The 27,877-nt window shown below is 39.7% G+C and overlaps 1 protein-coding gene across 4 annotated transcripts in view; it reads right to left on the bottom strand.

Moving 5' to 3' along the window:
- VIRMA (vir like m6A methyltransferase associated) overlaps window positions 1–26,798 on the bottom strand; it is a 42,457-nt gene extending 15,659 nt beyond the window's left edge. The window contains exons 1-18 of one of the 4 annotated variants that reach the window (XM_073330557.2): window positions 26,687–26,795; window positions 20,139–20,254; window positions 19,802–19,888; window positions 18,897–18,945; window positions 17,697–17,865; window positions 16,541–16,663; window positions 15,714–16,007; window positions 13,253–14,402; window positions 11,767–12,258; window positions 8,509–8,663; window positions 6,828–6,910; window positions 6,105–6,198; window positions 5,415–5,959; window positions 5,022–5,081; window positions 4,480–4,715; window positions 3,654–3,906; window positions 1,761–1,978; window positions 819–951 (exon numbers count right to left, since the gene is read on the bottom strand). In XM_073330557.2, the coding sequence (XP_073186658.1) occupies window positions 819–951; window positions 1,761–1,978; window positions 3,654–3,906; window positions 4,480–4,715; window positions 5,022–5,081; window positions 5,415–5,959; window positions 6,105–6,198; window positions 6,828–6,910; window positions 8,509–8,663; window positions 11,767–12,258; window positions 13,253–14,402; window positions 15,714–16,007; window positions 16,541–16,663; window positions 17,697–17,865; window positions 18,897–18,945; window positions 19,802–19,888; window positions 20,139–20,254; window positions 26,687–26,749 (4,320 nt within the window). In that variant the 5' untranslated portion in view covers window positions 26,750–26,795. Of the gene's footprint in view, window positions 1–818; window positions 952–1,760; window positions 1,979–3,653; window positions 3,907–4,378; window positions 4,716–5,021; window positions 5,082–5,414; window positions 5,960–6,104; window positions 6,199–6,827; window positions 6,911–8,508; window positions 8,664–11,766; window positions 12,259–13,252; window positions 14,403–15,713; window positions 16,008–16,540; window positions 16,664–17,696; window positions 17,866–18,896; window positions 18,946–19,801; window positions 19,889–20,138; window positions 20,255–26,686 lie in introns of those variants that run through there. The other 3 variants (XM_073330558.2, XM_073330559.2, XM_078851478.1) reach the window with 3 other exon arrangements.
- Window positions 26,799–27,877: the final 1,079 nt, after the last annotated feature.

Below are 27,877 nucleotides of genomic sequence, written 5' to 3'. Positions count from 1 at the left end.
GGATTTTTTTTTTTTAATTAAAAAAAAACTCAGAAACACAGCAAATCTCTATCTTGACAAGACTCCAATCCAAAATCTGGATACAATATCACACTGATCACCTCAGAAACCATCCTTAAGGAACTCTGCAGAATCAATTTGCAAAAAGGTCTTATATACTTACATGCCCCTAATATTACAAATTCTGTTTAAGAAACAAAAAACAAAAAATCTCTACGGATAACTTCTCTCCCACAGGTATATTTCACTATCACCACATTACAGCTACTGTCTCCTATTAGTTAATAACCAAATCTGTAACGTTTCACCCAAAGTATTTTGAAATTGCTCTGACAGGTTATGACAAGCATGCATACATCTGAACTGTGTTTTTTAATTGGGAAATTAATGTAAAAATAAAAGGGAATCTATTTCTAAACTTCAGTAAATTTGCAAGATGAAGAAAACTGCTTATAGAAATACCACAATAGGAACAGAAATATGGGAAAGCATTCCAAACATTAAGAATATGTAAAATTAATGAAAAAAATATATGAAGGCCAGAAGACTGCATTTTGTCCCTGAGGAATGCAACTAGACTTTCTTCACATGCTGATAAAAGTTCTACTCTTCATTAACAGACATTCTTTGCAACGTGTAGCGGGTTTTGTTAAGCGATAAAGGATGCACTAAATTATTGATGAAAAAAATTATATCCAAAACTACACAGCCAAATGTCTTCTGAGCCAGCAGTTTTTACTTTTACATCACCTCTGATACCTGTAACAAAAGCAGTGCTTCTAAAACATTTGAAAAGCGTTCAACATATAATCACTTACCAGTGTGTCGGAGTTTAGAATTTGTCTCATAAAATCCAAAAAAGAAGAGGCCAGTTCACCTGTATCCTTACTAAAGCTACTTATTACTCGCTTTGATACGGTATACAGAGCATGGTTGCGTTTTCTTAGAGAGCTGTTTTCGTAATAAAAAGGGGGGGGGGGGGAGAATTACCTAGTGTTTATACCACATCTCGCAATTGCTGCATTTTATTTCATTGTTAAAAAAAAAGTTGCATATAAGGAAAATAATCGAAGTAACAGAATATTGTGTAGAACAGATTTAACTAAAATTCTCCTGTGATGCAGCGTGACAGCCACTGTGTATCCATTCTCACTAAGGAAATATTATTCAAAAACACACCACCACTTGATGACAGAGAACAAAAAGATGCTACTAGCAGCTCAATACCCATCTAGTCAAAGCTCATTATCTCTTAACTGTCCCGCTTGAAATTTTTCCATATTATGGAAAAATTTAAGTTTTTCTCAGCATGAAGTCTTTTGGCACAGGAAATTAGTATCTTAATATTTTTGGCAACCAAGAAACAAAAATTGCACCGCCACCCCCAAAATGATAACTACAACTAGTTCAGTGACTCGAATGCTCCATTGGGACTCACAACAGCTGAGCTCTATTCCTGGTTCAGTCAATGACCTATTGTGTGGCCGTCATTAAGTCTCTTCACATCTCTGTGCCTCTGATTTTCCTCCCACCTTTTTCTGTTTTACCTATTTAGATTGTAAACTCTACAGAGCAGGAACTACCTTATGTGTTTGCACAGTGGGACTCCAATCATGTTTGGCGCCACTAGACACTACTGTAATACAAATAATATGTCAGAATAAAAATATTCTCTCTCTACATCTTTGTTTCAAAAACTTGATCTGATTTTAAAATTCTAGATGATAAAAGGTCATTCAAAATCACTTATAAAACAGTACCTCTTTAAGTGGTAGAATCCATAATCATGCTCTGTAAGGAACATCATGGTTCTGATACATGTCAGGAGACAATTATAACTGGTCTCTGCATTAGCAAGTGTTTCCATCAGACAGTCACAGATTAAGGACATCAGTTCTTTGCTTGGTAATGAATTGGAGAGCTGTTCTAATTCAGAAACAGATCCCTCTGAGGAACTTGGCAAAATCAGTGCAATGTCCTGTAAAGAGAAACCATGACTACTTTATAACCATTAAAATATCCATTATGTGTAGAGATGGTAAACACTGACCATGCATTTAGACTATTTACTTTAATGTTCATGAAGAAAACAATGGATTTGCTCAGTAGCTACTTAGAAACTTTAAAGTGTATTGGATTTTTAAAAGAATGTATTCAAAATTAAAATACAAATTGTCAGGTTTATTGTTTTACTGGTTGGTAAGCAACACAAGAAATCCAAAATAAAAAAGGAGTGTTTAAGTGATACAAACAATTACGGTTTTGTTAACGATATATAGGATGAAAATGCTGGCTAAGATATTACTGTAGAGTACTGCTAGAACATTGTTTTTGAATGATTTGTTAAACATCTGCTGTGTTGACTGAGATAGAGCTGCATAACATGAAAGGGCTGACGAGACAAACATGCACAGGGACACTGTACTTTTTTATATATATATAAAAATATATAGATACACACACACACTTTTATATATTTTTATAAATATTAAAAAAGTATAGTGTATATATAATTTTCATTCGAGTTGTCCCTCTCTGTCACAAAAAAAGAGTTAAATCAACCATGGTGAATAATTTGAGATAAGTCTTAGAATTGCTTATACCTTCTGGAAAGGTTAAAACCATGCTGATTCCTGCATATTGAAGAATTCATGATACACAAAATAAGGTAAGACACATGATGTATAAAAACAAATGGATAATTAACCTCTTTACTGACTAAGCATGCACAAAGGCTCCTTTGTACACACAACTCAAGGTGTCTGCACATAAATCACACATGCAAATGTATGCATGTACCTAACTGAAGGTGTGTCCCTAAATGGTCTATTTCTTAAATATGAAGTTTTCAGATTAAATTTCCTATTTTACTGACTATTTTTACCTGACTGATTTTCTTAATGCTGAAATTTTATGCTAACAGCATGTGACTAGTATTTATGTTTGTAAGAGGCTTCAGGCTGACAGCATGGAGGAAGAGATCTATTTATTCATTGATCAGGTAAAGCAAAGTCAGCGTGAGCTTCCCCTATGCCATTCATGTGCCAAAATCTTCATGTGAAGAGGATAATTCAGTCTCCATGTCCATTCAGTTCTTGGTCTCTACTGATGCCAAACAAGGGTTCTGGTTGCAAAAGTGGTTTTTGTATATGTGGACACCTGTTCACTGAGATCAGCACTTAGAACAAACCCATTTCAAAGAAGCCAGTGAACAGCCATCAATGGTTATTTGCATCATATGATATAAATCTAACTCTCCCCACAAAATTTTAACAGTAATTTTCCCTAACATTTTTTTTTGGAAAACAGACACCTAAGTGCAAACATCACAGAGTTCGTACCCTAAGAAAAACAAAACATGAACATTAGAATGTGCTAAAAAACTAAGGGGCAGTACAAGAACTGATAAAATTATCACAACATTTCCCATCTGAGAACAGAAATTAAGAATGTTCAAATTATCAAGGCATCAAGATTACATATAACATTCAAGACACTACTGCAAATGTAAAGAAAATCCTTTTCAGTGGCACATAACCACAGCAATCTAGAATTTGTGTACTACTGTTTTCCCCTCTCTCTCTCTCTCACACACACATACACACCAGATTATTTATAAATACAGTAATTTTTATTTTAACTGTATAAAATACCTGATCACAGAGAGACTGCAAAATGGATGTTACATATTCAGCACATTGCTGATGAATAACATTGTCCCCAGTAGATCTCATTAAAGCCAACAGCTCCTGGAAAACTTCTGCATACTTTTCATCGCCTTTAATAGTTCCATTAACTAGATGCAAAATGGCTAATTTACAAGCTTTGTGTGAAGCCAAGGCATCAAGTAAAGCAAGTAATCGGGTAGTCTGGCCAGTGTACTGTTTCTCTTTATCTTCTGTACTGCTGAAACAATATCAATGCACTTTAAAAGCAGTGTTCCTACATATTAGAAAGTTATTAAATTAACTATATTGTACATCCATCTTCATTTTAGTAGATTTAAAAGTTTGTATTTTAAGCAAAAACCATAATTTAAATGTTTAAAATTGATGTAACGTATTTAGAAATTTCTATCTTAATTTATATTTCTGGAAAACTACCACAACTACTACATTACTTGGATGGTTATATTGCATATAAACTCATTATTATCAATTTAACAAATTATAGTTCACCTAAGCATATACAGATAGATGTTTTTAAATACTACTCATAATTTAGTTTCAATTTCTCCCAAATATTTCCTATAAACATACAATAATGTGAAATTCTTTACATTAAAATAATATATTGTTTGCTTGTTTGGCAACACAGGATACTGTAGCAGACATGGATTGAGGACTCAATCCACGTCTGTAATGGACTAAAAATGTACCTAAAATTCAGTGTTCTTCACCTAAGAAAATAACTGCAGAAAAAGGGATGAATTCAACAACTATTAAAAAAAAATCTTCGTGCCATGGAGAACAAAGATACCTTTGTAGATCTTCTACAACCAGATCCAATACAGTCCTCATAATAAGAAGAGCAGTTGGTGATGCCAAGTCACACAACTGAACACAAATACGCCTCAGCATATGCTGAATAGGCTGGCAAGTTGAACCAGAGAATGATCGAACTATTTCTTGTAACAATTTGGCTTGAACATGGAGATGCATGCTCCACAGTTTCCTGGTGTTGAGTGCCACCGATATATCATGTGGTTCAATAACCTGTGGAAAAAGTATAAACAGGCTCTTTAAAAGATTTTTGCTTTACAGAAGAAAATCATTCAGGACCAAATACTGCCCTCCTCAGATACTTGCCCACAAGTCTAGTGATATCAATGAGATTTGCAAGCATGTATCTCAAGACAGAATCTGGCCCTAAACTGCAAATTAAACTAATAGTCATCTCAACAGATTAGGTGTTCCTTTGGGGCCTAGCCTAACCTCACACCAGTGTAAACACAATCACAATGAGGCTGTTTATTTTTATTCTTTTGTTAAACATCAAATATTGAACATTAAAACTCCCACCTCTTCCAGTACTAATGTACACTGAAAAGTCCAAACATCTCTATGCAGCCATTTCAGCTCCTAGTTTTGGATACAAAAGCTGCAAGGTTAATAATTTAAGTAATATAATGGGATACCAGAAAACTAGCTAGTTAAATAACAGACAAAATCAATATAAGACTGACTACAAACCTCCACTTATTTGGGAAGTTTAAAATTAACACAAAACATGCACAAATTCATTTCTGATGAACAATTAAATATACCTCAAAACAACCTATTTGATTACAAATCCCTTTTTATAAGTCTCAATCGACCCTTTTATTCACCTCGGTCTTCTCCTCAACAAGAACATGATCTTTAAAGGAAGTATGGACAATATTTATTAAATTGCTAATTTAATTAAAATCATACCTGAGTTGTTTGCATGGGCAATGGAAGAGGCAGCAATTCTGAAAGCAGTATAAGTCCAGAGAAAAATCCTTCAGGAATTCTCAAAATTGAAGAGAGGACCTCCTTTAACATTAAAGACCAAGTATTATTGGCCAAAGTTTCTTCTGAGATTGTAAGTTTTTCATTAACTCCCTGGGTAAAGGTCAATAAAATATCAATAATGTCATTCTGAATTTTTTGTTCATCACTATCTAAACGGCCTGAGAGAGGGATAGAACACAGAAGCATATGTAAAGAAACAAGTGCTGAAGGAACACGCATGTCTTTAAATTCAAAAGATCCACCTCTCAGGAGCTCAGTTAACATGGTTTTAAGGAGATTGAGTGTACATCGCGCCATGGAAATGGTAGTAACTCTATGAAGTGTGGTTCCCATGTTGACATGGAGCCTCCAAGGCTGAATAAGAATGCTGTTCAACTTTTGCAGAACACGAATGAAGGTGTCCATTCCTTCAGCAGAAAAGAGCTGAATAACTGCAAGGTTCCATTTAAGATCCTTCTGTTGACCTGTAAAAGCGCGGGGGAGGAACGAGGAATTAACTTTCACACATCTCATATCAATTATATTTAAATCAGACTTTATCAGGTGTGATTAAATAACAGTTACTTAGAAGACTGGGTTTTATGTATCAGGAAGTGATCTGTAATATACCTTCAACAGGAGGTGGCGGGCATGCAACATGACAAAGAACACGGAGTGCAGTAAGAAGACCAACTCCTTCCTGTGTCATCAAACTATCAATATTCTATTAAAAAATAATAAAGAACATATATTACAATGGACTAATTTTCAACTAAGATATGCTTGATACATTACACTAACCTTTTTTACTAATCTACATCATGTCAGAAGACTATTTAGCCATCACAATATAAAAAAAAATTAAAGCCATTATTTGTTATAAAGACAGAAGAGTCAGAACGGCTATGGATCATTAAAGAAAGCTGGATCTTATTGACATTCACTCTTCCAGCTCTTCAAAAACCTGCTTCACTCTGTCTATGTTCTACTCATGGGCATGAATGAAGCTGCCAAATACTGATGCTCTTCAGTTGCAGAAAAAGCCCTGTCAAAATTTACAAACATACAATACTTTAGGAAAACACTTCCAACTGTCGCATTAAATTCCGTATGTCATCTTCTATCAGAGATTACTGCCAGATTGTTAGCAACTTTTAAGACTGCTTCCTCTTACATAATCAGCCTACTCCTTCCTTCTATTTCAATGGCATCACAATCTGCTATGGAAATCACAGACTTTGCAAATGTTGGACTGAGACATCAAGAATGGAAGCACAGATTGACTGCATAGGCAAAAGCTTTTAATATCACATTCCCAAACAAAGTAACATCTGTATCAAAAATTTTACTAACCTGTTTAATATATTCAATGAGATTTGGGATACAATTAATTTCAAATCTAAGATTTTTCAAAGGTTCAAGCCACTTGCAGAGCTCTAAAAAACAAGACAGAATATTTTGGTGAACAGAAAGGTCATAAATTAGAATTGTATTTGTTTTATAAACCCGTGCTTTAATTGATACAGAATATGCTATGCACTTAGATGAAATTTGCTAGGTATGAGCTATAGTAAGAATCATAAGCAGAAGGGATTTTAATGATCTTCATTAATATAATGAGGAAGAAAAAAAATCACATTAAGGCAGGACATGCATCTGATTTGAACGCTATAGTATTCAGCTCATGCAAGTTGGTGCTGAAATGATTTTTTGGCATATGACCGTCTTATGGTTAATCACCTTCTAAATGGAATGAAAGTGAACACCTGGAACAGTGCTAGATTAGCAAGGCATTTTTCCCTTTCTAGGAATATTCTTGTGGGGAATGTCCCTAATGAAGAGATTTGTTCTGGAAACAATATCAATACACGTTATTATCTGTTAGAAACACTCCTGTCCCTGTTTTCATTACTCCTACTCATACACATAAACAATTTGTGATCACTTTGTATGTAAAACTAAATTATAAATGCTTTTTTCTTATTTATTTGATATTAAACAAACACTTCTAAAGAAAACCCCTCATGGACTCCAGGGGCCGCAATTTCCTTTAAAAATACAATGCCAAAGCCATTCAGAACCAAAACAGCAGCACATTCTTTTCACGCAGACAGTCATATAAAATTGGTAATTACAAACCAAATCAAAATCTTCTGCTCCTTAAATGCCCAAATAAACCCCATACCCAGCCACAGGGCGTTCTCCATCAAAGTTCCTCAACTCTGGTGTTCACTTCCCTCCTTGGTCCACAACAACCTGGATTTGTTAACCTGCCAGTCTGGGGGTTCACAGGTGGAATAGCTGGAAGCTGAAGAATCGTTTATGAAGGATTTCATGATATGCCTGGGTAGAGTGACATCTGTCTTTGGGCAAGAGACTGGTAACTGGAAAAACTGATGAACTAAAAGTTTTGTATTGAAAATTTTTGGTTTCTAGTGGTGCCTTTTATGTTTGGAGGGGCCCAGAGTTCTGGGCTGGTGGGAGAAAAATTTTAAAAAACAGCCAAAGTAAGAATCAGCCACTGACTCCCTATTTTTGCTAAATCTTCCCTTCCTAATTACACCTCTACCCCGATATAACGTGACCCGATATAACACGAATTCGGATACAACGCGGTAAAGCAGCGCTCCGGGGGGGCGGGGCTGCGCGCTCCGGTGGATCAAAGCGAGTTCGATATAATGCAGTTTCACCTAGAACGCGGTAAGATTTTTTGGCTCCCAAGGAAAGCGTTCTATCAGGGTAGAGGTGTATTTCCAACAAAGAGTGCAAATTTCCTGCAATTATCAGATATTCTTGGTAATGAATATTAAATAAAATATAAACTTGGAAGCTACTCAAGTTGAAGAACTCATATTAGTATAACAGAAAAAATTATACATCTTTTCAATGACTCAACCTAATCATACACAGCTAAAAAGGGAACTTCATTATACCCATTGTCAAAACCAGATGATCATGAAGTACTAATTACCAACCTACAAAAAAATTTTCTATACATTCTGAACAATTCACTTGATAATGACACATACTGTACCTTGCAATTTGGTGTTATTTTCATCTGCCTTACAAAGCTTCAATAAAGGCGCTGAGTACTGTTCCAGCATTTGGACATCACTGGAAGACTGAACCACCAGCAAAACAAGTATGCATGCATAATTATAGGCAACCGACTTCTTGGACTTGGAGTCACTGAAAGAAGGATACAGGATTTTCCTCTTAAATTCTAGGCTAGCACACTGGATACTTGATAGATTTTTTCACTCCTAAGATTTTATGAATCTGCCTGCAGAACTCTATCTTCATTACAAGTTCACCTACAGAATTTTCATACTGTGGAATAAAAATCACTCTCTCTTTATAGAAGTTTTTGAAAGCTAGAACAATTGGCAAGAGATCAAAATATAATTAATATCTGGTCTGTTTGTTTTTTTTTTTTTACAGTAATTGCTACTTATATAGTTTATACATTTCTTATGTTTCCCTTTTTGAAATTTCAGTACTCAAAGAAAAGGGAAACGGATAGCATTGGCTATATTCAAGCAAACAGTGAGTATATTTTCTTACGCTGCTTCACTAGTGCTGTTCAAGAAAGGAATAAACAAATCTGCTCCTCAAGTCATAAGTCTCTCCAGAAAAACAGTGACATTTTCAAGATTTGGGGAAACTTGTGATGTGTGTGTGGGGGGGGGGGGGGGGGGGAAATCATCTCTTGTACCATATAGTCTCCAATCAGGAAAGCCAAGGCAAAGAATGAGTTTCAGCTGGCAAGTAATGTTAGACACAAATAACGTGACTGGGCAACTAGTGAAATTACCACAGACAATAAAGGGTAGGGATGCATATTGGGAAAAGTAAAAATCACGTCAGAGATCTTCTGACCAATTTGAATGAATTCAAATCACCAGGGCCAGATGCTATTCACCCGAGGGTACTGAAGAGGGTGACCAAATGTCCCAATTTTACAGGGACAGTCCCAATATTTGGGGCTTTTTTTTTTTTTTTTTAAATATGGCCTCCTATTACCTCCCACCCCCATCCCGATTTTTCACACTTGCTATCTGGTCACCCTAGTATTGAAGGAATTAGCTGAAGAAATCTTGGCGCCACTGGCAATAATATTTAAACTCGTGGATGACAGGAGAGGTCCCAGAAGGCTGGAAAAAGGCTAACATAGTGCCCATCTTTAAAAAGCGGGGGAAAGAGTCGGGGATCTATAGACCAGTCAGCCTGACTTTGATTCCTGGGAAGCTAATGGAGCAATGTTTAAAACATTAAATTTGCGAACACTTGGAGGATGAAGGGGTGACCACTAGCAGCCAGCATGGATTTACTAACAACAAATCATGCCAAACCAGCTTGATTTCCTTCTTTGACAAAGTAACTGGTTTGGTGGATAGGGGGAATGTGGTGGACATAATAAATCAGGACTTCAGCAAGGCTTTTGACACAGTTCCACATGACATTCTGGTAAGTAAACTGAAGTAATGTGGGCTATGTGGAACTACCATTAAGTGGATACATATAATTGGTTAAACAACTGCAAACAAAAAGTAACTATGAATGGAATGTGGGTTTGGAGGGAGGTTTCAAGTGGGGTTCCACGGGGATCTGTTCTGGGTCCAGTCTCATTTAACATATTTATTAATTACCTGAATGTAGGAACAGAGAGCATACTGATCAAATCTGCAGAGGACAGAAAGCTTGGGGGGGTTGCCAAAACTTTGGAGGATAGAGATAAAATTCAGAGGGATCTTGATAAACTGGAGAACTGGGCTATAGACAACACAATGAAATTCAACAAAGACAAATGTACGGTGCTACACTCAGGGAAGAAAAACTTCATGGCACCATGACCCCCTTCTGACAACAAAAATTACTACATGACCCAGGGGCAGCGGGGGAGAAAGAGACTGAAGCCTGAGCCCCACTGTCCTGGGTGGGAGGGCCACCCAGCTCTGAAGGCAGTGCAGAAGTAAGGATGGCAATACCACAGCCTCCCCTAAAATAACCTTGTGATCCCCCTGCAACTCCCTTTTGAGTCAAGACCCCAATTTGAGAAACGCTGGTCTCCACCGAGAAATCTGTAAAGCAGGGGTTCTCACGCTTCATGGCACCATGACCCCCTTCTGACAACAAAAATTACTACATGACCCGGGAGTGAAAGGGGAGAAAGAGACTGAAGCCTGAGCCCCACTGCCCTGGGTGGGAGGGCGAAAGCCCAAGCCCCATCATCCTGGAGGGGGCCAAAGCTGAAGCCCAAGGACTTCAACTCCAGGCCGGGGCCTGTAACCTGAGCCCTGCTGCCCAGGACTGAATCCCTTAGGCTTTGACTTCAGCCATGGGCTGTGGGGCTCAAGCTTCAGTTTTGGCCCCAGGCAGTCTAAGACAACCCTGGCGACCCCATTAAAACAGGGTCATGACACACTTTGGGGTCCCAACCCACAATTTGAGAATCACTGCCATATAGTATAGGCTAAAAGCACATAAAAGACCAGATTTCACAGAGGGAGACCAAATTTCATGGTCCGTGATGTGTTTTCATGGACGTGAATTTGGTAGGGCCCTACATATGAGTAAAGGCTGAATGAACTAGGTATGTTTAGTTTGGAAAAGATTAAGGGGGAACATAAAAACAGTCTTCAAATACTTGAAAGACTGCCATATAAAAAAAAAAAAAAAAAAAAAAGAACATGGAGAAAAGTTCTTCTCTCTTGCCACAGAAGGCAGGACAAGAGGCAATGGGTTCAAACTACAGCATAGCAGATTTAGATTAAATCTCAGGAAAAACTTCCTAACTGTAAGGACAGTAGGACAAGGAAAGAGACTGCTTAGAGAGGTTGTTGAAGCTCCTTCACTGGAGGTTTTCAAAAGGAAGCTGGATAGCCACCCATCTTGAATGGTTTAGACACAACAAATCCTGCATCTTGGCAGAGGGTTAGACTAGATGACCCTTGCTGTCTCTTCTAACCCTACGATTCTATAACTGGTTTCACAGGCAAACAGTAAACTTGGATAAAACACTGCCTAATACTTTATAGTTTTTTAAAAAACTGACCTATAGTGAAACAACCAAACATTTTTCTTGATGACTATATAGTTTCTATGCTAACAGATATCTGATTTCAAAAGATGTCTGCAATTTCTATGCTGTAATTCTATTTTGAATCAATGGTAATTCTGCAAAACCATCAAAACGTAAGGTTTTCTTTTGTTGTCTTCTACGCCATCTATTTCTTTACAAAGGGGACAGCTGGTTTATTCAAATAAGGAGTAAACACAAAAATACAATTACCCTAAAGCTTCTTTGGAATAGTATTCCATTAAAGTAATAAGACTTTGGAGGTTCTTCTCAAGGCTGAACACATGAGCTACAGCAGATCTTCCAACCGGGTTAAAAGTAATCAGGTAAAGGTTATGAAGTGTTCCCAAGAGGTCCGAATGGTCAGTTTCCTCACTGGCTGTGCACCGCTGAAAGTGGCAGAATAATTCTGAAATACACTGCAATGTCTGTGTTGAATGCAGGAGCCACAAGGCAAATGCATCATCACTGGCACCATCTGATTGGAGACCCTCTTCTTGATCTGGATCAGAAAACTGACATAGCGCTCTAATCAACAGGTTTGTTGCTTCATACTCAGACAGGAAGAAGAGGAGGCCCTTTTGTGACTGTCCCAGGAACTTCAACACATCTCTGACAGCCTGAAGCACACCAGGATGAGCACTTGTTATTGGAATGGAGAGTAGCAAGGTGATAGATTCCAAGAAATGGTGACTACGAAGGTATCTGCAGAAATGTAAAACAGAAGTATCTGTAACATATGATGATCTGCATACACAGAACATTGACAGAAAATAGATCCTCTGTATCTTATCCTATATTTTGGACCACCAGAATTCATTCTTTTGTATATTATAAGAAACTATATATTAACCATACTGAACCATGATGAAGTAGCAGAATTCTGAACCTTTTTTCCACAATGTAATTATAACTATGTAATGAGGATTAAATCCCCACTGAAATAAATAATGTATACAATAAAACCACACATTGACCACCACCACCAATGAGCAAAAACTTTAATTTTTGGAACAGTCTAAGTTTTGAGTTCTTGAATGCTCAACCTTAACTTTTTAATACTGCTAGTTCTTGAACTTAATTTCTCTTTAAAAAAAAGAACACAACTTCTTTAGGATTCCTTCTCTGTGGTTTTTTGTACATAGAAATGGCCTTTAAAAGGCATCTTTTGCAATATACATACACCCTGACCATTCAGTCCTTAGTCACTCTGCTGCAGCTGCCAAAGATGACAGTGAAGGATTTTGTGATATGGATGCCTCTCCACAGCAGGAACACAGTCTGAGACCATCAAGTACAAGCTCTTCTGGGGCAGGAATGGTCTTTTTGTTAAGTGTTTGTACAGTACTTTGCACAGTGGACCCTGATCCATGAACGGGGCTCGTAGGTGCTACCACAATACGAGTAATAAGTAGTAAGACGGTAACAACTTTTGGTTAGTATTAACATAGGCTTAACTGGAAACAACAACATAACTGCAATCCCATAAACCATCCAGTTCTCCCAAAAGCTTATTAAAGCAATCTGTAAGCCTCCACTAAAGGTATATTAGGAAAGTGAAAAATCTAGCAGTAACGTTAGTCACTGCTTTACTTTATTACCTATGTAGTCCACAAAACATGCGTAGGTACCAAACTGAAAAAAGAACCCAGTTCTGGTACCCAAAGCTGGTATCTAAAGTGAACCACAGCTCTCTTACCTGAAAAGGACTGGATAAGGATCATCCCTTTCTGGTGGTCCTGTAATGCGTGCCATTGTTGGAAAAGATTTTACTGGTGGCTGAATCATTGTATGTGGTGCAGTCTCCATCAAATGAAAGATTTCATCTAAGAGACTAACAAGTTTTTCTACTTCTCCTTCACTGATATTAGAAGATTCCAAAAGATGATCCATATCCATAGGTGCCTCCACATCGTTGTCATACTCTGGGTTGGTTCTCTCAAGTCCAAGGTCTGGTTCCTGCTCAGACTCCGTATGATTAGGAAGGGGAGGAGTGTTCTCTGCTAACTGGTCACCAAGCTTTTTAATGTCTGACAGAATCTCATAAAAATGGCATTTCTGAAGAATTGCAGAACCTGCAGTGACCACTCTCACAGTCTGATCTAACAGTATGAGCTCCAAGAGTTTCTGATAACCACTTTTTTCATGTACCTCTAACCCACCTCTTAAAAACATTTCCATTCCCTCAGTCATGCTGATAACACTATCCAAAGCTTTAAAAGCATTAAGTTTAAGGGAAGATGAAACATGATCTGCAAATAACAGTTCAAATAATGCATTAATAACTCCTGCATGCAAGAGTCCCATGATTGCTTGAGTCCCACATTCTGCTAGTGATGACACCAATTTTGTTCCAGCTTTAAGCTGTCGAACATTCAAAGCAATGGGCTGCCTGAGAGCTACCTGCAAGTTTAAAGCCTGCATTGTCCAGTCTACTAATTGGGTAATATAGTCTTGTTTTGTGTTCTTCACTTGCAAGTAACTTAGTCCTTTTGTTATTAAATTTGGAATTTCTTCTAAAGCTGTGACCCATTTTGCACCCCTTTCTTCCTGATATAATTCCAGGAGTTCAGTTAGCTTAACTGAGGCTTCTACTAGCCCTGAATTTTCCTTGTCTGGATCTTGATCCTTTATCTTACCAACTTCAATCTCAAATATGGTCTTGTAAGGACAGTTAAAGTACAAAAGAGGTCCAAGCTCTCTTTCAAAAGGCTCATATGTCACAGGTGGCACTGAGGCTAGATCCTCAGGAGTATATTCAATATCAAAGCTTGGATACTTAAATGTTTCACGTTCCAGATCAGCAATTCCATCTTCATCACTTGAAATCTGTTCATAGCCATCATCACCTGCAAGAGAGTTTTAAGTTTAATTTAATAAATAAATCAGTTATATCAAGCCCAGTTTATGAACTTCAGAGAACTACTCAAAGTACAAAAGTAACATACAAATTTTTATTTGGAAAATATAAAATATCCAAAACACTAAAAGATTTCTTTCTACTACTATATGTGGAAGTCAAAATTAGTAGACTACTCTTTCTCAGAGCGCGGCTGCAGCACATCCATGAATCAGGAAGCAAAGAATCTGTTTACTAGAGTGAGAAATCCAACCACAAAATGATAGTTCTAGACAACAACATTATGTAACAGCAGCAGCATATATCATAATTACTCTTTTAAACATCTCTGATTACGAAAGGCTGACACGATAAGAAAAATATCTGCTAAAAATCTCTCCCTGATAATTTTATTTAGGCTTAAAAAAAAATCTTTCCATAAACCTAGCTGTCTCTTGTCCTTCTCAATGTTCACTGCTTGACTGCTCTTCTCTGCTGGAGTCCCTATGAGCCAACAGAACTCCTTTGTATTCTTTGAAATGCTGACATTCCACTGGAATGTTGGCACATTGGTACAAACCATAGCAGGTCCATGGAGCAGCAGTGGAAGAGTGTCTTGCTTCACGCACCTGGCAAGTTAGGCATCAGTGAAGTAGTTAAGCAATTTTCAAGGCTGGGAAGCATGGATTATTTTAGGTCAGATAGACATATATTAATTGGTCACTTTCCTGAGAACAGAAGGGGGTTCTTGGGCATTGGTGAATATCAACCTTCCCTTCTCCTTTCTGTGTATTTTCACATATCCTTGAAAATTCAGTCTAATTCCTTTCCAAAATATTCAGTCCTCCATCATGTAATTATAAAAGTATAAAAAATTATAATTGTATTTGTTTTTCAGGGAATATTGGGGGGGTTATATTTTAAGAAAATAAAGATTATTGAGTTGTCATAGCACAGGGTTTAATACCAGCTATTTTTAAAGTTCCTTGTTCACTGAATTAATTTGTATATTTATCAAGTCAAAGGTGTAAGATAGTGTTGGTAAAGCACACATACACCTTCACAGTTACTGAGATAGAAGAATCTGAGTTTTTATTAATAAATAATAATTTACATTTATAGTGCCTTTCTTCCACGTTCTTTACACATTGAGAAAAAGACAAGATAAGTGACTTGCCCAAACATCACACAATCAGAGCAGCGGTAGAGCTAGGATAAGAATCAGATCTACTCACTCCGAGTCATCTGCTTTAATCTTTTGACTACACTGCATCAAAAAATTCTATAATCTCAGTCATTTCTATTTGTGTATATTACTCACCTTCACCCTCCTCTTCCTCCTCACCTTCCTCTTCTTCATCTTCCTCCTCCTCCTCCTCCTCCTCGTCTTCTTCCTCAGGAATACTCTCTACTGTATGGCCATCCTCCTCATCCTCTTCCTCATCTTCCTCAACATCCACATCTTCCTCCTCATCCTCCCCTTCTTCTGGCTGCTCCTCCTCTACCTCCCCTTCATCCGAGTACTGACCTTCTTGGTGAACGGATGTTCGATCAGGAGAAATTGGCTCAAAGTAGTCCTCTCTGTGATCAACATCATCTTCCTTTTCCCCAGCCACTGAAAAAGTAAGGGATAAATCTCATTACTAAATCCAGTAGTTAACAATGTTCACAGGTTTTGTGGTGTGAACAGTGAAATTAGAAAAATGTTTTTCAAAAAGCATTCAAATGCTTTTACTTAACATTCACTACAATTATTTACCTCATTAGAATTGTATTTACAAAAACAGTTCTATGCACTTTTAATCCATAATAAAAATGTATAGACTACTACTTGGATTCTGTAGTCCTTATGCAGGAAAAAATACACTGAAGTCCACAGAAATTTTGCATGGGAAATAGAGTGCAGGATCAGGCACTACAGTGGTCTATATTTAATGTTTCAAAAGTTACTCACTTTTACATTGAATACAGTTATTAAAAATGGCACAGCAGAACCAGGGGTTCTCCTACCAGTCCTACATCTGCATTGCTTTTCCTAAAGATGAATCTGTCAACATCAATGAAAGCAGAAAGCTCACCTACCATTTCCCCCCCTCAATATCCACTGCTGTGCAGTAGACAGAGAATAAGAATCTACATTAGCTATACCTGTCACAGGCATGGGCTCGTCTTCATCATCGTCAGGAGGTGGAGGGCCTGGAGGAGTCCTTGGTCCCCTGGGCTGTGGTCTTGGAGGGCTCCCATTGAACTGATCTTCTTTCTCCCCATCAACTATATTTTTGTTTTTTGAAAAAAAAAAGATTTTATTTTGGGGGAGGAGGATGGGACATGTAGCACATTTTGCAACGTGGGTGCCAACCTTGATTATGAAGCACCCTTCATGTAGCATATGCACCATCATCATCCAACATCTAAGGGGAAAGTTAATTAAATGGAAGGTGCCCTCATGCTGAAACCACCCTTGCTGAAGCACCCATAAAAATTTAAAGCCACTGGGTGAATTAAAAGCTAACAGAAGTCACTGCTTATGAACAAAGATATTTCTTACATAAACACTGAGTTCAAGATTCATTTTAGAGTTTTTTTTAATCATGTTACAGTGCAGATTTGTATTTAGCCACTTGATTATTTGCTTTGAATGTGTTTAGTAATACTATAAATCTACCATGATTAGTTAAAATTATTTAAAATCCAATATTAATCTGAAGCTGAATGTTTATAGTACAATAGTTATATTTCTACAGTAAAATGATTAAACATCTGAACAGTGCAGTTCTCTCCCTAATTCTGAAACCAGTACGGAGGCAGAAACGGAAACCTGTTTGTGACTGCTGCACAGGGTCACTCTGCTGCTGGTACCATCAATCACTCTTTAGCAACCTGGGAGTCACAAACAGAAGGCTAAGTAAAAGGCTTTCCTTCATGTCCTTTAACTACTGCTTTGTTCATTAACCCTCAGTTTTGGAAGCAGTGATTTTAGTCACCGACACTTTGACTTAAAAGTTTAGCTCATGGGAAACACAAATTAATTTATGTCTTCAGCTGCACCCTTTCATCAAGTACCTTGTGATGAATAAAGTTGCTCTCAATAAAAGCATTAGAAAAAGGAGAGGAACTTATTAAAAAATACTCTACCTAAAACCTACAAAGAGATAACATGGAAAGAGACAAAAATTTACAGCTGGATAATTAGATCCAATGAAATCTCAGAATATGAAGATTGCTCTTTAGCCACTGGGATAATTAATTTTAATTAAAGAAAAAACTTTTGCTGTCTTACTTCAGATAATTCTGACATACTTACCATGTTTTGGGTTTCTTTTCAAACCTGGTTGTTGCTGGGGAGGAGGTGGTGGTGGTGGAGGGGGTGGAGGAGAATCTCTGTCATGACTTATTACCCTGTCAACTGATCCATATATTGCTAATGTCAAACAGTTGTACCAGCCTCTTAGGACCAATCCATCCGTGTTGACCTAGTTTGTAAAAGAAAAAGCATCTTTAAAAAACTCAAAGTGAATTTGAGGATTTTTACTTAATTTTAAATTGCTAGTTCTGTATGGGTATATACTTAAAATACACACAAGAAAAACTGCAGATTAATATATTTTATATCTATTCAAGGTTTTAAAAAATTGACCTACTGATTATACCACATGAATAATTTTACAACCAAAAGAATTCATAACAACACATTGTCAAAGCCACTAAATCCAGTTTATTCAAATATTCATTGGGGCAGATCGCACTGGAATGCATCAGACAAACATAATAGATATGCTCAGATGTAGGCTACAATCATCAATAACAATTCTGCTTTATAACTGTCAACACATTATTAAATTACTTAAATAAGAGCTCTATGTAGCTCAAAAGCTTCTCTCTTGCACCAACAGAAGTTGGTCCAATAAAAGCTGTTACCCTCACCCATCTTGTTTCTCTCACAAATTATTACTGATATGCCTGTATTAGTAATAAGTAATCTGAAAGGAAAAAGGTTAAACCCTCTTTATTCTTCACATATTTGTATACTTGTGATGTTTGATTTTAGCGTTTTCCAAATATGCAGACTGAGACCAGTGACTAGACCCAGACATGAAGTGGTTTGGCTCTGTCAAAATGAAGCAACCCTTATCTCATACCCCTTCCATTTCATCAATCAGGCCAAATTCTGAGGTGAACATTCACCAAGATGGCTGCGATCAGCCGGTTCATTTTCATTAGTAAACTTAATAGGAGCTACTCAGTGATCAACACTTTTGAAAAATCAAGGCACTCATTTGGAACATAACTCTAGGCTAATTTTTAAAATCATGGCCCTAGTGTATTATACAATTGAACTATATGGATTAGCTTTGAATATAAGCTCTCTAGAGTAGGGTCTTCCCCTACAACTGCTTTGCATAGTGCTAAGCACACTAAATAGCAGCACCATGGTATTCAAATAGCAGCCACACAGGAAGAAGAAAAACATTGAAACTATAGCATAAATAGGTACAACAATTACCTTTGCATTGGGTCTAAAGATAATTGAAGAGTTCTCATCATATTCAAGGCTGTTAAATAGAACACAAACTTATTTTTCAATGTTTAACAAAAGTCTTTTACACACAAAGTATGGACATTTCTGTATGTGACCCTTTAATAATACCTTATTTTCACCTTAAGTGAAAAAAAGAATGAGACTTCAAGCCAGTATCAAAACACTATACAATATCTATGCTTATCAATTTAGGAATGTAAAAAGCCCAAAGGACTTTCAATATACATTGACATTAAAGGGACACTGTCAGTTTAAAAATTGCGGTTGGGATCTTCTACCCAGACCCTTCAAGCATACACCTCTCTCCCCTTACACAATGAATGAAGAGGGGGGCAACTAGGGTTCATGCTAGGGAAAGAGTAGAGAGAGAGAGAGGCAAATATGGAAGCACAGATAGGCAGGACTGGATGTACATGTATCACCTAGTCTCACAGATTTTCAGGAATAGATAAATTCTCAAGCTGTACTATCTTTTCTACAGAGCCATCTCCCCCCACAGAAATCTTAAGCACATCCACAAACAGGGTGAGGTCATGGTGGAGGGAAAAATGCTTGCAAACACAAAAGTGTGAACTTCTGTTATTAACAGTGTATACAAGTAAGGGCCCAATCCTACAAACACTTATTACGGACCATAATACTTATTAACGTGAGTAGTCCTATTACAGAGAACAGGGCTACTCAGTGAAGTAAGTATTATGGCCACTAATTACTATCAGACCCTAAACCTTTATTTTAAAAAATAAACTCCTTTGGAGATTTAACAATACTGTGTTGAATTTCTCATTTCTACACACCAGGAAATGCAGCATATTCTTCTATAGAAAAACTCTTGAATGTATGAAGCACATGAATTCGCAAATTCTTACCTTCCCAGCCTGTCAAAAACAGGGGCACTTGGCTTGCTGACATTGTTGAAAAACAGGTCTAACTGAAATGTATGTGGGGATGTCTCTCTGTTGATAAAACAGAGGGAAAAATTAATCCTGTCAGGCTTCCCTTAACCAAAACAAATAAGACCCGAAATCTCTAACATATTATTGTTTAAAACCTGAAAGAAAATACATATATTTACAAAATATACATATATTGCATATTCAGTGAATGCATAAGCACAGGCTACCTTCCTACATTGCAGTTTTTACTGTGATTCACAAGTCCCAAACAAAATGCAAGGAATGTGCATCTGAATATTTTAGGACTTACCCATAAGCTCTATTGTCAGGCAAACTTGTGTGAGCTTTTACTCCTGGAGGAATGACACGTACTTCATTTATGTAAACCACACATGGAAAACGAACTACATCTATATTGGTACTTTGCTAAAAACAAAGAGTAAACAAAAGTTATAAAGCTTGAAAAATACTATATTGTTTTTATTTTACATTCCAACCTATTTATGTACCCTCTATTTAAAAAAGCACCAATTTAAAAATGTCAATCCTGATAATTTCTTCAACTTATTATTGTGACAATACCTAAAATTAATGTAAATGAAAGGGTTGAGAAAATCTTTTTTTTTTCAGCTTGTACATTTGAAAGCTTCATATAGAAAGTTTCACTGTTTCCCCTACAGAATTATTTCCCTTTTTATTTGTGAGGACCTTTCAAACAGCAACAAGGAGGAGAAACATTTTGAAAATGATAGTAAACAAATATTGACAAAGGAACTTAAGTTACTTTCAGAATTCACTAATTTTCAAGTGGACAGTGCCACTTTAAACACTGCCAAGTTTATTACGGTATAAGAAATAAAATGTGCTCCAATTTTAAATATCAGAAGGTTTTTTTTTTTTTTTTTAAGAGCAGCTGACACTGTTGGAGAGATTAAAGACTACAGCCAGAATTTTGTGAGAGCTACGCAAAGATACTATTTGGTGCTGACTTTTCTACCTCTGCAGCAGCATTTGAAAACTTTCAGGCACTCCTGACATTTCTGCTGACATCATATAAGTCAGGGATGGCAGAGATCTTTCAGGCCATTCACACATCAGAACAGAGATACGTTTGCACAAAGAAAGATATAAACAAAAACAGAGATGTGATGGCTTCCAATGTATTAGAAACTGAAAAATAATCAGAGTTTACCAAAGTAAAAAAGACTACCTCAGCAAACCACAGACACTGATAATTGAAAGTCTCCTTTCACTAAACTGTATATATCCTCATGAGACACATTTATAAAACAGGAAAAATATATTTATCCGTAAATACCAGACAATGGGCAAGGAATTAAATTGTGTTTCTTACACATGAGCAGTTACTTTCCCTGAAGCTCGTAATCACATTTCTCATTAGAACAACTTAATACTATATATCCACTAGCCTGCCAATATATTAACTGCCTATCAACACATTCTAAAAAGTGGAACTGCAGTTAAAAGATTTTAAGAAAACAGGAACAAAGGGAAACTAGATAGCTAATGAGACTGCTTATGGGATACAAAATCTTTCATGATTATGTCATCTGTTCAAATCAAACTCTGGTCATTAGTATCTGCTGACTTTCCAGTAATCAATGTGAAATGAATTTATAGCTTCATTCAAGATTCTACAGAACAACCACACTGCACAAAACCACCACTATAACTGAATTCCTTGTAGGAAGTCTTAGTAGAAAAGCCAAGGATTAAATGATTATGAACATTTAACTAAATGTCTTACTACTAGGGCCCTATCTACACTGCAGACACTACTGTATTTGGAAACTGTTTATAAAACATTTTCAGACAAACACAACTGTATCATTAATGGGGAAGAGGGAGCTCATATTGTTAAAATGGTTTTTAAGAACTATTTTAGATACAAGAATGATTTTTCTGAGCTGTTTTAACAAAGTCCACACTAACAAACAATGGTGCACTAAGATGACAGTGCAAAGTGCAAGGTCACACACTTAGGGCCAAACAATAAGAATTTTTGCTATAAGCTGAAGACTTATCAGTTGGACGTGACAGAGGAGGAGAAGGATCTGGGTGTATTGGTCAGTCGCAGGATGATTATGAGCTGCCAATGTGATGCAGCTGCGAAAAAGGCTAAGGCAGTCCTAGGATGCATCAGGGAATGTATTTCCAGTAAAGATAGGGAAGTGTTACTACCATTCTGCAAGGCACTGATGAGACCTCATCTGGAACACAGTGTCTGCAATTCTGGTTTCCCACATTTAAGAAAAGATTAATTCAAACTGGAACAGATGCAGAGAAGGGCTTCTAAGATGATCAGAGGAATGCAGAACTACTTTACAAGACGAGACTTAAGGAGTTTGGCTTGTTTAGCATGACAAAACGAAGGCTGAAGGGTGATATGACTGCACTCTATAAATACATCAGAGGGATGTACAACTTTTTGGCCTGAGGGTCACATTGGGTTTCCAAAATTGTATGGAGGGCCGGTTAGGGGAGGCTGTGTCTCCCCAGACAGCCAAGCATGGCCCGGCCCCCGCCTCCTATCCGTCCCCACCGCTTCTCACCCCCTGACAGCTCCTCCAGGACTCCTCCCCCATCCCAACCCCCCTGTCCCCTGATGGCCCCATCCACCCCCGCCCCTGCTCTCTGTCCCCTGACTGCCCCCCACTACCCCATTCAACCCCCCCCCTTCCTGGCTGCCCCCCCCCGAGACCCCTGCCCCATCCAACCCCTGCCCCCCATGCTGAACTCCCCGGCTCTCTATCCAACGCCCCGTGCCCCCTTACCCTGCTGCCTGGAGCACCGGTGGCTGGTGGCACTACAGCCGTGATGCCCAGAGCACCGGGTCAGGCCGCGTCTCTGCAACTGCACTGCCCAGCTGCCCAGAGCGTTGCACCAGCAGCACGGCGCGCTGAGGCTGCAGGGGAGGGGGAACAACAGGGAGGGGCTGGGGACTAGCCTCCCGGGCCAGGAGCTCAAGGGGCTGGGCAGGAGCGTCCTGCGGGCCAGATGTGACCCGTGGGCCCTAGTTTGCCCACCTCTGGCTTAGACAATCTTAAATATAATCATCACAAGTGCTTCAGCTACAATTTAATGTATGGAGTAAAATAAGTATCAAAACGGTGTGCATGTGAGAGAAAGAAACTCCCATATGCAGATCTACTCTAGTCTACTCACTCATTTAGGAAGAAGGATCTGTGGAACTTTTTGACAGAGGATTTCGTGAAGGGCAAGACTATAACAGGGTTCAAAAAAGAACTAGATAAATAGGATAGATCCATCAACGGCTATTAGCCAGGATGGGCAGGGATGGTATCCCTACCCTCTGTTTGCCAGAAGCTGGGAATGGGTGCCAGGTGATGATTATCTGTTCTGTTCATTTTCTCTGGGGCACTTGGCATTGGTCACTGTCGGAAGACAGGATACTGGGCTAGATAGAGCTTTGGTCTGATCCAGTATGGAAGTTCTTATGTTCCAAACTTCTTCTCCTTGTCCAGATCTATTCTTCCCCCAACAATCTTCTATTCATTGAACTTTTTGAAACTTTGCACTTTTAGAGAGGTAAGGGACTGATTGTGTACACAGATTTGCAGAGGGACAATAGAGTTGAGGTCTGTTATTTCTCACCTCTATATATTATTTATTTTAAAACATTTTTGCTGTTAGCAAGCATGTTACCTCTGGAGACACAAATCCACAGTTTGAGAACTGCAAAACTAAACATCTCTGATGGTACTTCTAGACTGAGAACTGAGTCCCATTGGGTAGATAGAAAGATTAACCTAAATAATCTATACAGAAGCCTGTGGAACCCCGTAAAATTGGGTCCCTAATCCATAAACTACTGGAACTCATTTACAAAACTTTTCTTAAACATTACATTAATATATTGTCCCATACTATAGAATTAGAATTTATAAACCCTATTCCATGATGAGATAGTTTTAATTAAGATACATTTTAGCTCAAAGATACCTTTAGATAGGTTTTTTCCTCAAAAAGCATTTTATCAAAAAAAATCTGATTTTTTTTTTAAATCATTGATTTTTATCCACCCTGGTTTTTAATCACCGTTTACACATGCCACAAATGTATTCAGTGTTCTAGAAAATGCATGTTTCCATGTTCCTTAGCTTCTAAACTCTTTAGAACAAGAATGGGCTTTTTGTTGTGTGTTTCTACAGTGCAATAAGATTGTCCCTAGCCACTACCATAATATTAACAGTAATGATAAATAACAATGAGTAACTAACAACACATTATCAAAAGCATGTGCACCAGACAGACCATCATTTGTATGCAACAAATTTGACAATTTTTTTGCAAGCACAACTATATGGCTGTATGGACAAAAGGAAAGGGTTTATGAGCACAGGGATTGCTACCCCAGATCAAACTTGATCTCTACCTAGTTCAGGATTTTGTCTGACAGTGGCCAGTCCCAGATGCTTTAGAGGAAGGTGTAAGAACCCACAGCAGGTAGATGTGAGGTAATCTGATCTCATCCTGATCTCTTATAATTAGAGACTAGCTAGATCCCTAAAACAAGTTTTAATATCACTTCCAAAAACTATTAAGTAAGAATGACCATACCGGATCAGACTAATGGTCCATCTAGCACAGTATCCTGTCTTCCGACAGCAGACTGTGCCAGATGCCTCAGGGAGAAACAAACAGAACAGGGCCATTTATTCAGTGATCCATCCCGTCATCCAGTCCCAGCTTCGGGCAATCAGAGGTTTAGGGACACACAGAGCATGGCGCTGTTTCCCTGGCTACTAGCCATTGATGGACGTATCCTCCATGAACTTATCTCATTTGTTTTTCAAGCCATTTATCGTTTTGGCCTTCAAAGTGTCCCTGGCAACGAGTTCCACAGGTTGATTGGACACTGTGTGAAGAAGCATTTCCTTGTTTGTTTTAAACCTGCTGCCTGTTGATTTTGTTGGGTGACCCCTGGTTCATGTGTTACATGAAGGGGTAAATAGCACTTCCTTATTCACTTTCTCCACACCATTCACGATTTTATAGATCTCGATCATATCCTCTCTTAGTCGTCTCTTTTCTAAGACAAACAGTCCCAGTCTTTTTAATCTCTCCTCATATGGAAGCTGTTCCATACCCTTAATCATTTTTGTTGCCCTTCTCTGTACTTTTTCCAATTCTAATATATTTTTAAATGGGCTAACAAGAACTGCAAGCAGTATTCAATATGTTAGCATACCACTGATTTATATAAAGACATTATATTTTCTGTCTTACTATCTACCCCTTTCCCAAAGGTTCCTAACATTCTGCTAGCTTTTTTAACTGCCACCACACATTGAGCAGATGTTTTCCGAGAACTATCCACTGTAACACCAAGATATCTTTGAGTGGTAACAGCTAATTTAGACCCTATCATTTGGTACATATATTTAGAACTATGTTTTCCAATGTGCATTACTTTACATTTATCAACACTGAATTTCATCTAGAACATATGACCGGCCATACTGGGTCAGACCAAAGGTCCATCTATCCCAGTATCCCATCTTCCGGCAGTGGTCAATGCCAGGTGCGTCAAAGGGAATAAACAGAACAGGTCGTCATCAAGTGATTCATCCTGTCACCCATTCCCAGCATCTGGCAAACAGAGCCTTGGGACACCATCCCTGCCACTTTGTTGCCCAGTCACGCAGTTTTGAGAGATCCATTCATAACTGTTCACAGTCTGCATTGGACTTATCCATGCTAAGTAATTTTGTATCATCTGCAAACTCACCACCTCACTGTCTACTCCTTTTCCCAGATCATTTATGAACATATTGAACAGCACTGGTCCCAGTACAGATCCTTGGGGAACTCTGCTATTTATCTCTTTCCACTGTGAAAACACTAAACACTTTTATTTTAAGACCAAGGTGACAGCCATACAAATGTCCAATCTCTTTTGAATCTAGTTAAATTCTCAGCCTCAGTGACTTCCTGCAGATCCACTTTTGACAATTTCACTTTTAACATCATGCTTGCTTAAAGATACATCTCTCCCACACAAAGTGTCACCACATCAGGTGACACAATCACTGACAAAATTCTCTGCTACAACAAAAGTATCTTTGCAACACTGAGCTTCTGTCTGTAGGGTTACCCTCTGAGACTAGAAGCTTGGTACATCCACACTATGCCTACTATGCAATGGGACACACAGGACATATGAGCCTAAATGAATATTCCCCATCTCCTCATTAACTGCTGCAAGGAAGAGATGCACCATAAGCTGCAGAAAAGCACTTTTGCTCCTGACTTCTCCCCTCATTCTCACTCTCATAACCTTATCAAACTGCCCCTTTTATAATTCCTCTCCCATTTCTCCATCACCCACCCCTTCAACTTCCTCCCCTATCGATTCTTCTTTTCTTACTCTGCTACCTCCTCATTAACATCCACCCCATTTCTACGCTGCCTGTCACCTGCACGACAAGCCTTGCTAAAGCTTATGGGGCAGGAAATATTCACCTGTTGTAGCTACAACGCATTAAGCATCTGACCAGGCCGGGGCTTCACGGTGTGATACGAGGGCACTGGGGGTGTCTCCTCTGCATGCTTATGCCTTGATGGCCCCCCTACGCGGATCTGGAACAGGCAGCGTCACCCGCCCAGTCCTTGTCCCTGCCCCTCTACAGCCCACCCCTTGGCTCGCCCCCGCCTGCACTCTCCACGAATCCTACCCCCACCCCCAGCCCGCTCCAGCCAGAGTCCCCACGCTCTTGAGCGGGCCAGCCCAAGGGGAGAAGGGAGGATCTCTCTGCCTCCCTCTCTCTTTCTCTGAGGGCAGGTGTGGCTCCGCGGGCCCCGCCCGCCCAGTACCTCCGCGCTCTGGTGCTTGAAAGTGTCTAAAAACAGCAGCTCGGTTGCGGTGTCCGCCGCCATCTTTGCTCAGCAGCAGCAGAAGCACTTCCGGGTGAACGCAAGCGCTTCCAGGGTCGCTGGAGGCGCCTGCGCCCTCCGGCCCCTCCCCGGAGGGGGCTCCCCGGAGCGCGCATGCGCCCGCTACCGCGGCTGAGGCCGAGTGAGTGCGTGGATCGCTACGCGCCGGGGAAGGAAGGAACGCGCGGGCAGAGGCGCCGCAGGAGCGTCCTTAGGCGCGCGCAGCTGCCTAGGGCACCATGAAATTTGGGGCACCAATGTGTGCTGCGTACGCGGCAGCCCCAGCCGCGGTGCCCGCGGGCTGCGCCCACAGCAAGGGGCAGGGCCGTCCCTGAGGGGGTGTGGGGCCCCGGACAACTCCCTCCGCCCCACCGGTTTCCCTGCTCCGCCACCAGCCCGCCCCCATTCCACCTCTTCCTGCCCCCAGCGACCCCGCGCTCACCGGCAGCGGCGGGGCGCGGAGCAGCCCGGCCCCAGCCCGCGCCGGCTCCCAGCCGTGGCGCTCCGCTTCCCGCTGCCGCCGCCGGTGAAGGCGGGGGGTTGAGGAAGGAATGCCGGCTGGCCCCACCCGCAGGCACCGGCGGCGGGAAGCGGAGCACCGCGGCTGGGAGCTGGTGGAGTAGAGCGGGGGGCTGGGATGCTCTGCTTCCCGCCGGTGTGGTGGGGGGGGAATCCCTTCCTTCAAGCCCTCTCCCCCCAGCGACACGGCTGGGACCGGGGCGAGGGAAGCGGAGCGGGCTGCTCCCGGCCCCCCCGCTACTCCTCTGGGCCTGTGGGGCCTCCAAAAGTGCCCTCCCGCCACAGCTCCTGCCTCCCAGACCACAGGGGGAGGCCTGGGGCCCCGCATAGGACGGCCCTGAGTCACTGTTTAGTGTAGATGGGGGCGCGGCAGCAGGTGGTAGGGGAAAGCAACGCCTCGAGCGGCGAGCCCCAGGCTCCCTCACGCTGGGCAAACCTGTAGTGGCGGGGAAAATGTGCTGGTTTCCTTCGTGCCACGTAGCGGGCAGGGGTCTATCCACTGTATTTATATTGTGTTCATCGCCATAGAATTTCATAGGGGGGTTCATTTAAGGTGAGGGAGACCATTGAACAGGAGCAGAGGGGAATGATCCCATAGTTAGGATTCTCCTT

This window comes from Lepidochelys kempii, chromosome 2 (genome assembly GCF_965140285.1).
Source record: "Lepidochelys kempii isolate rLepKem1 chromosome 2, rLepKem1.hap1, whole genome shotgun sequence".
In the NCBI taxonomy this organism is placed as follows: domain Eukaryota; kingdom Metazoa; phylum Chordata; order Testudines; family Cheloniidae; genus Lepidochelys; species Lepidochelys kempii.
This window is presented reverse-complemented; position numbering and strand designations above follow the sequence as displayed.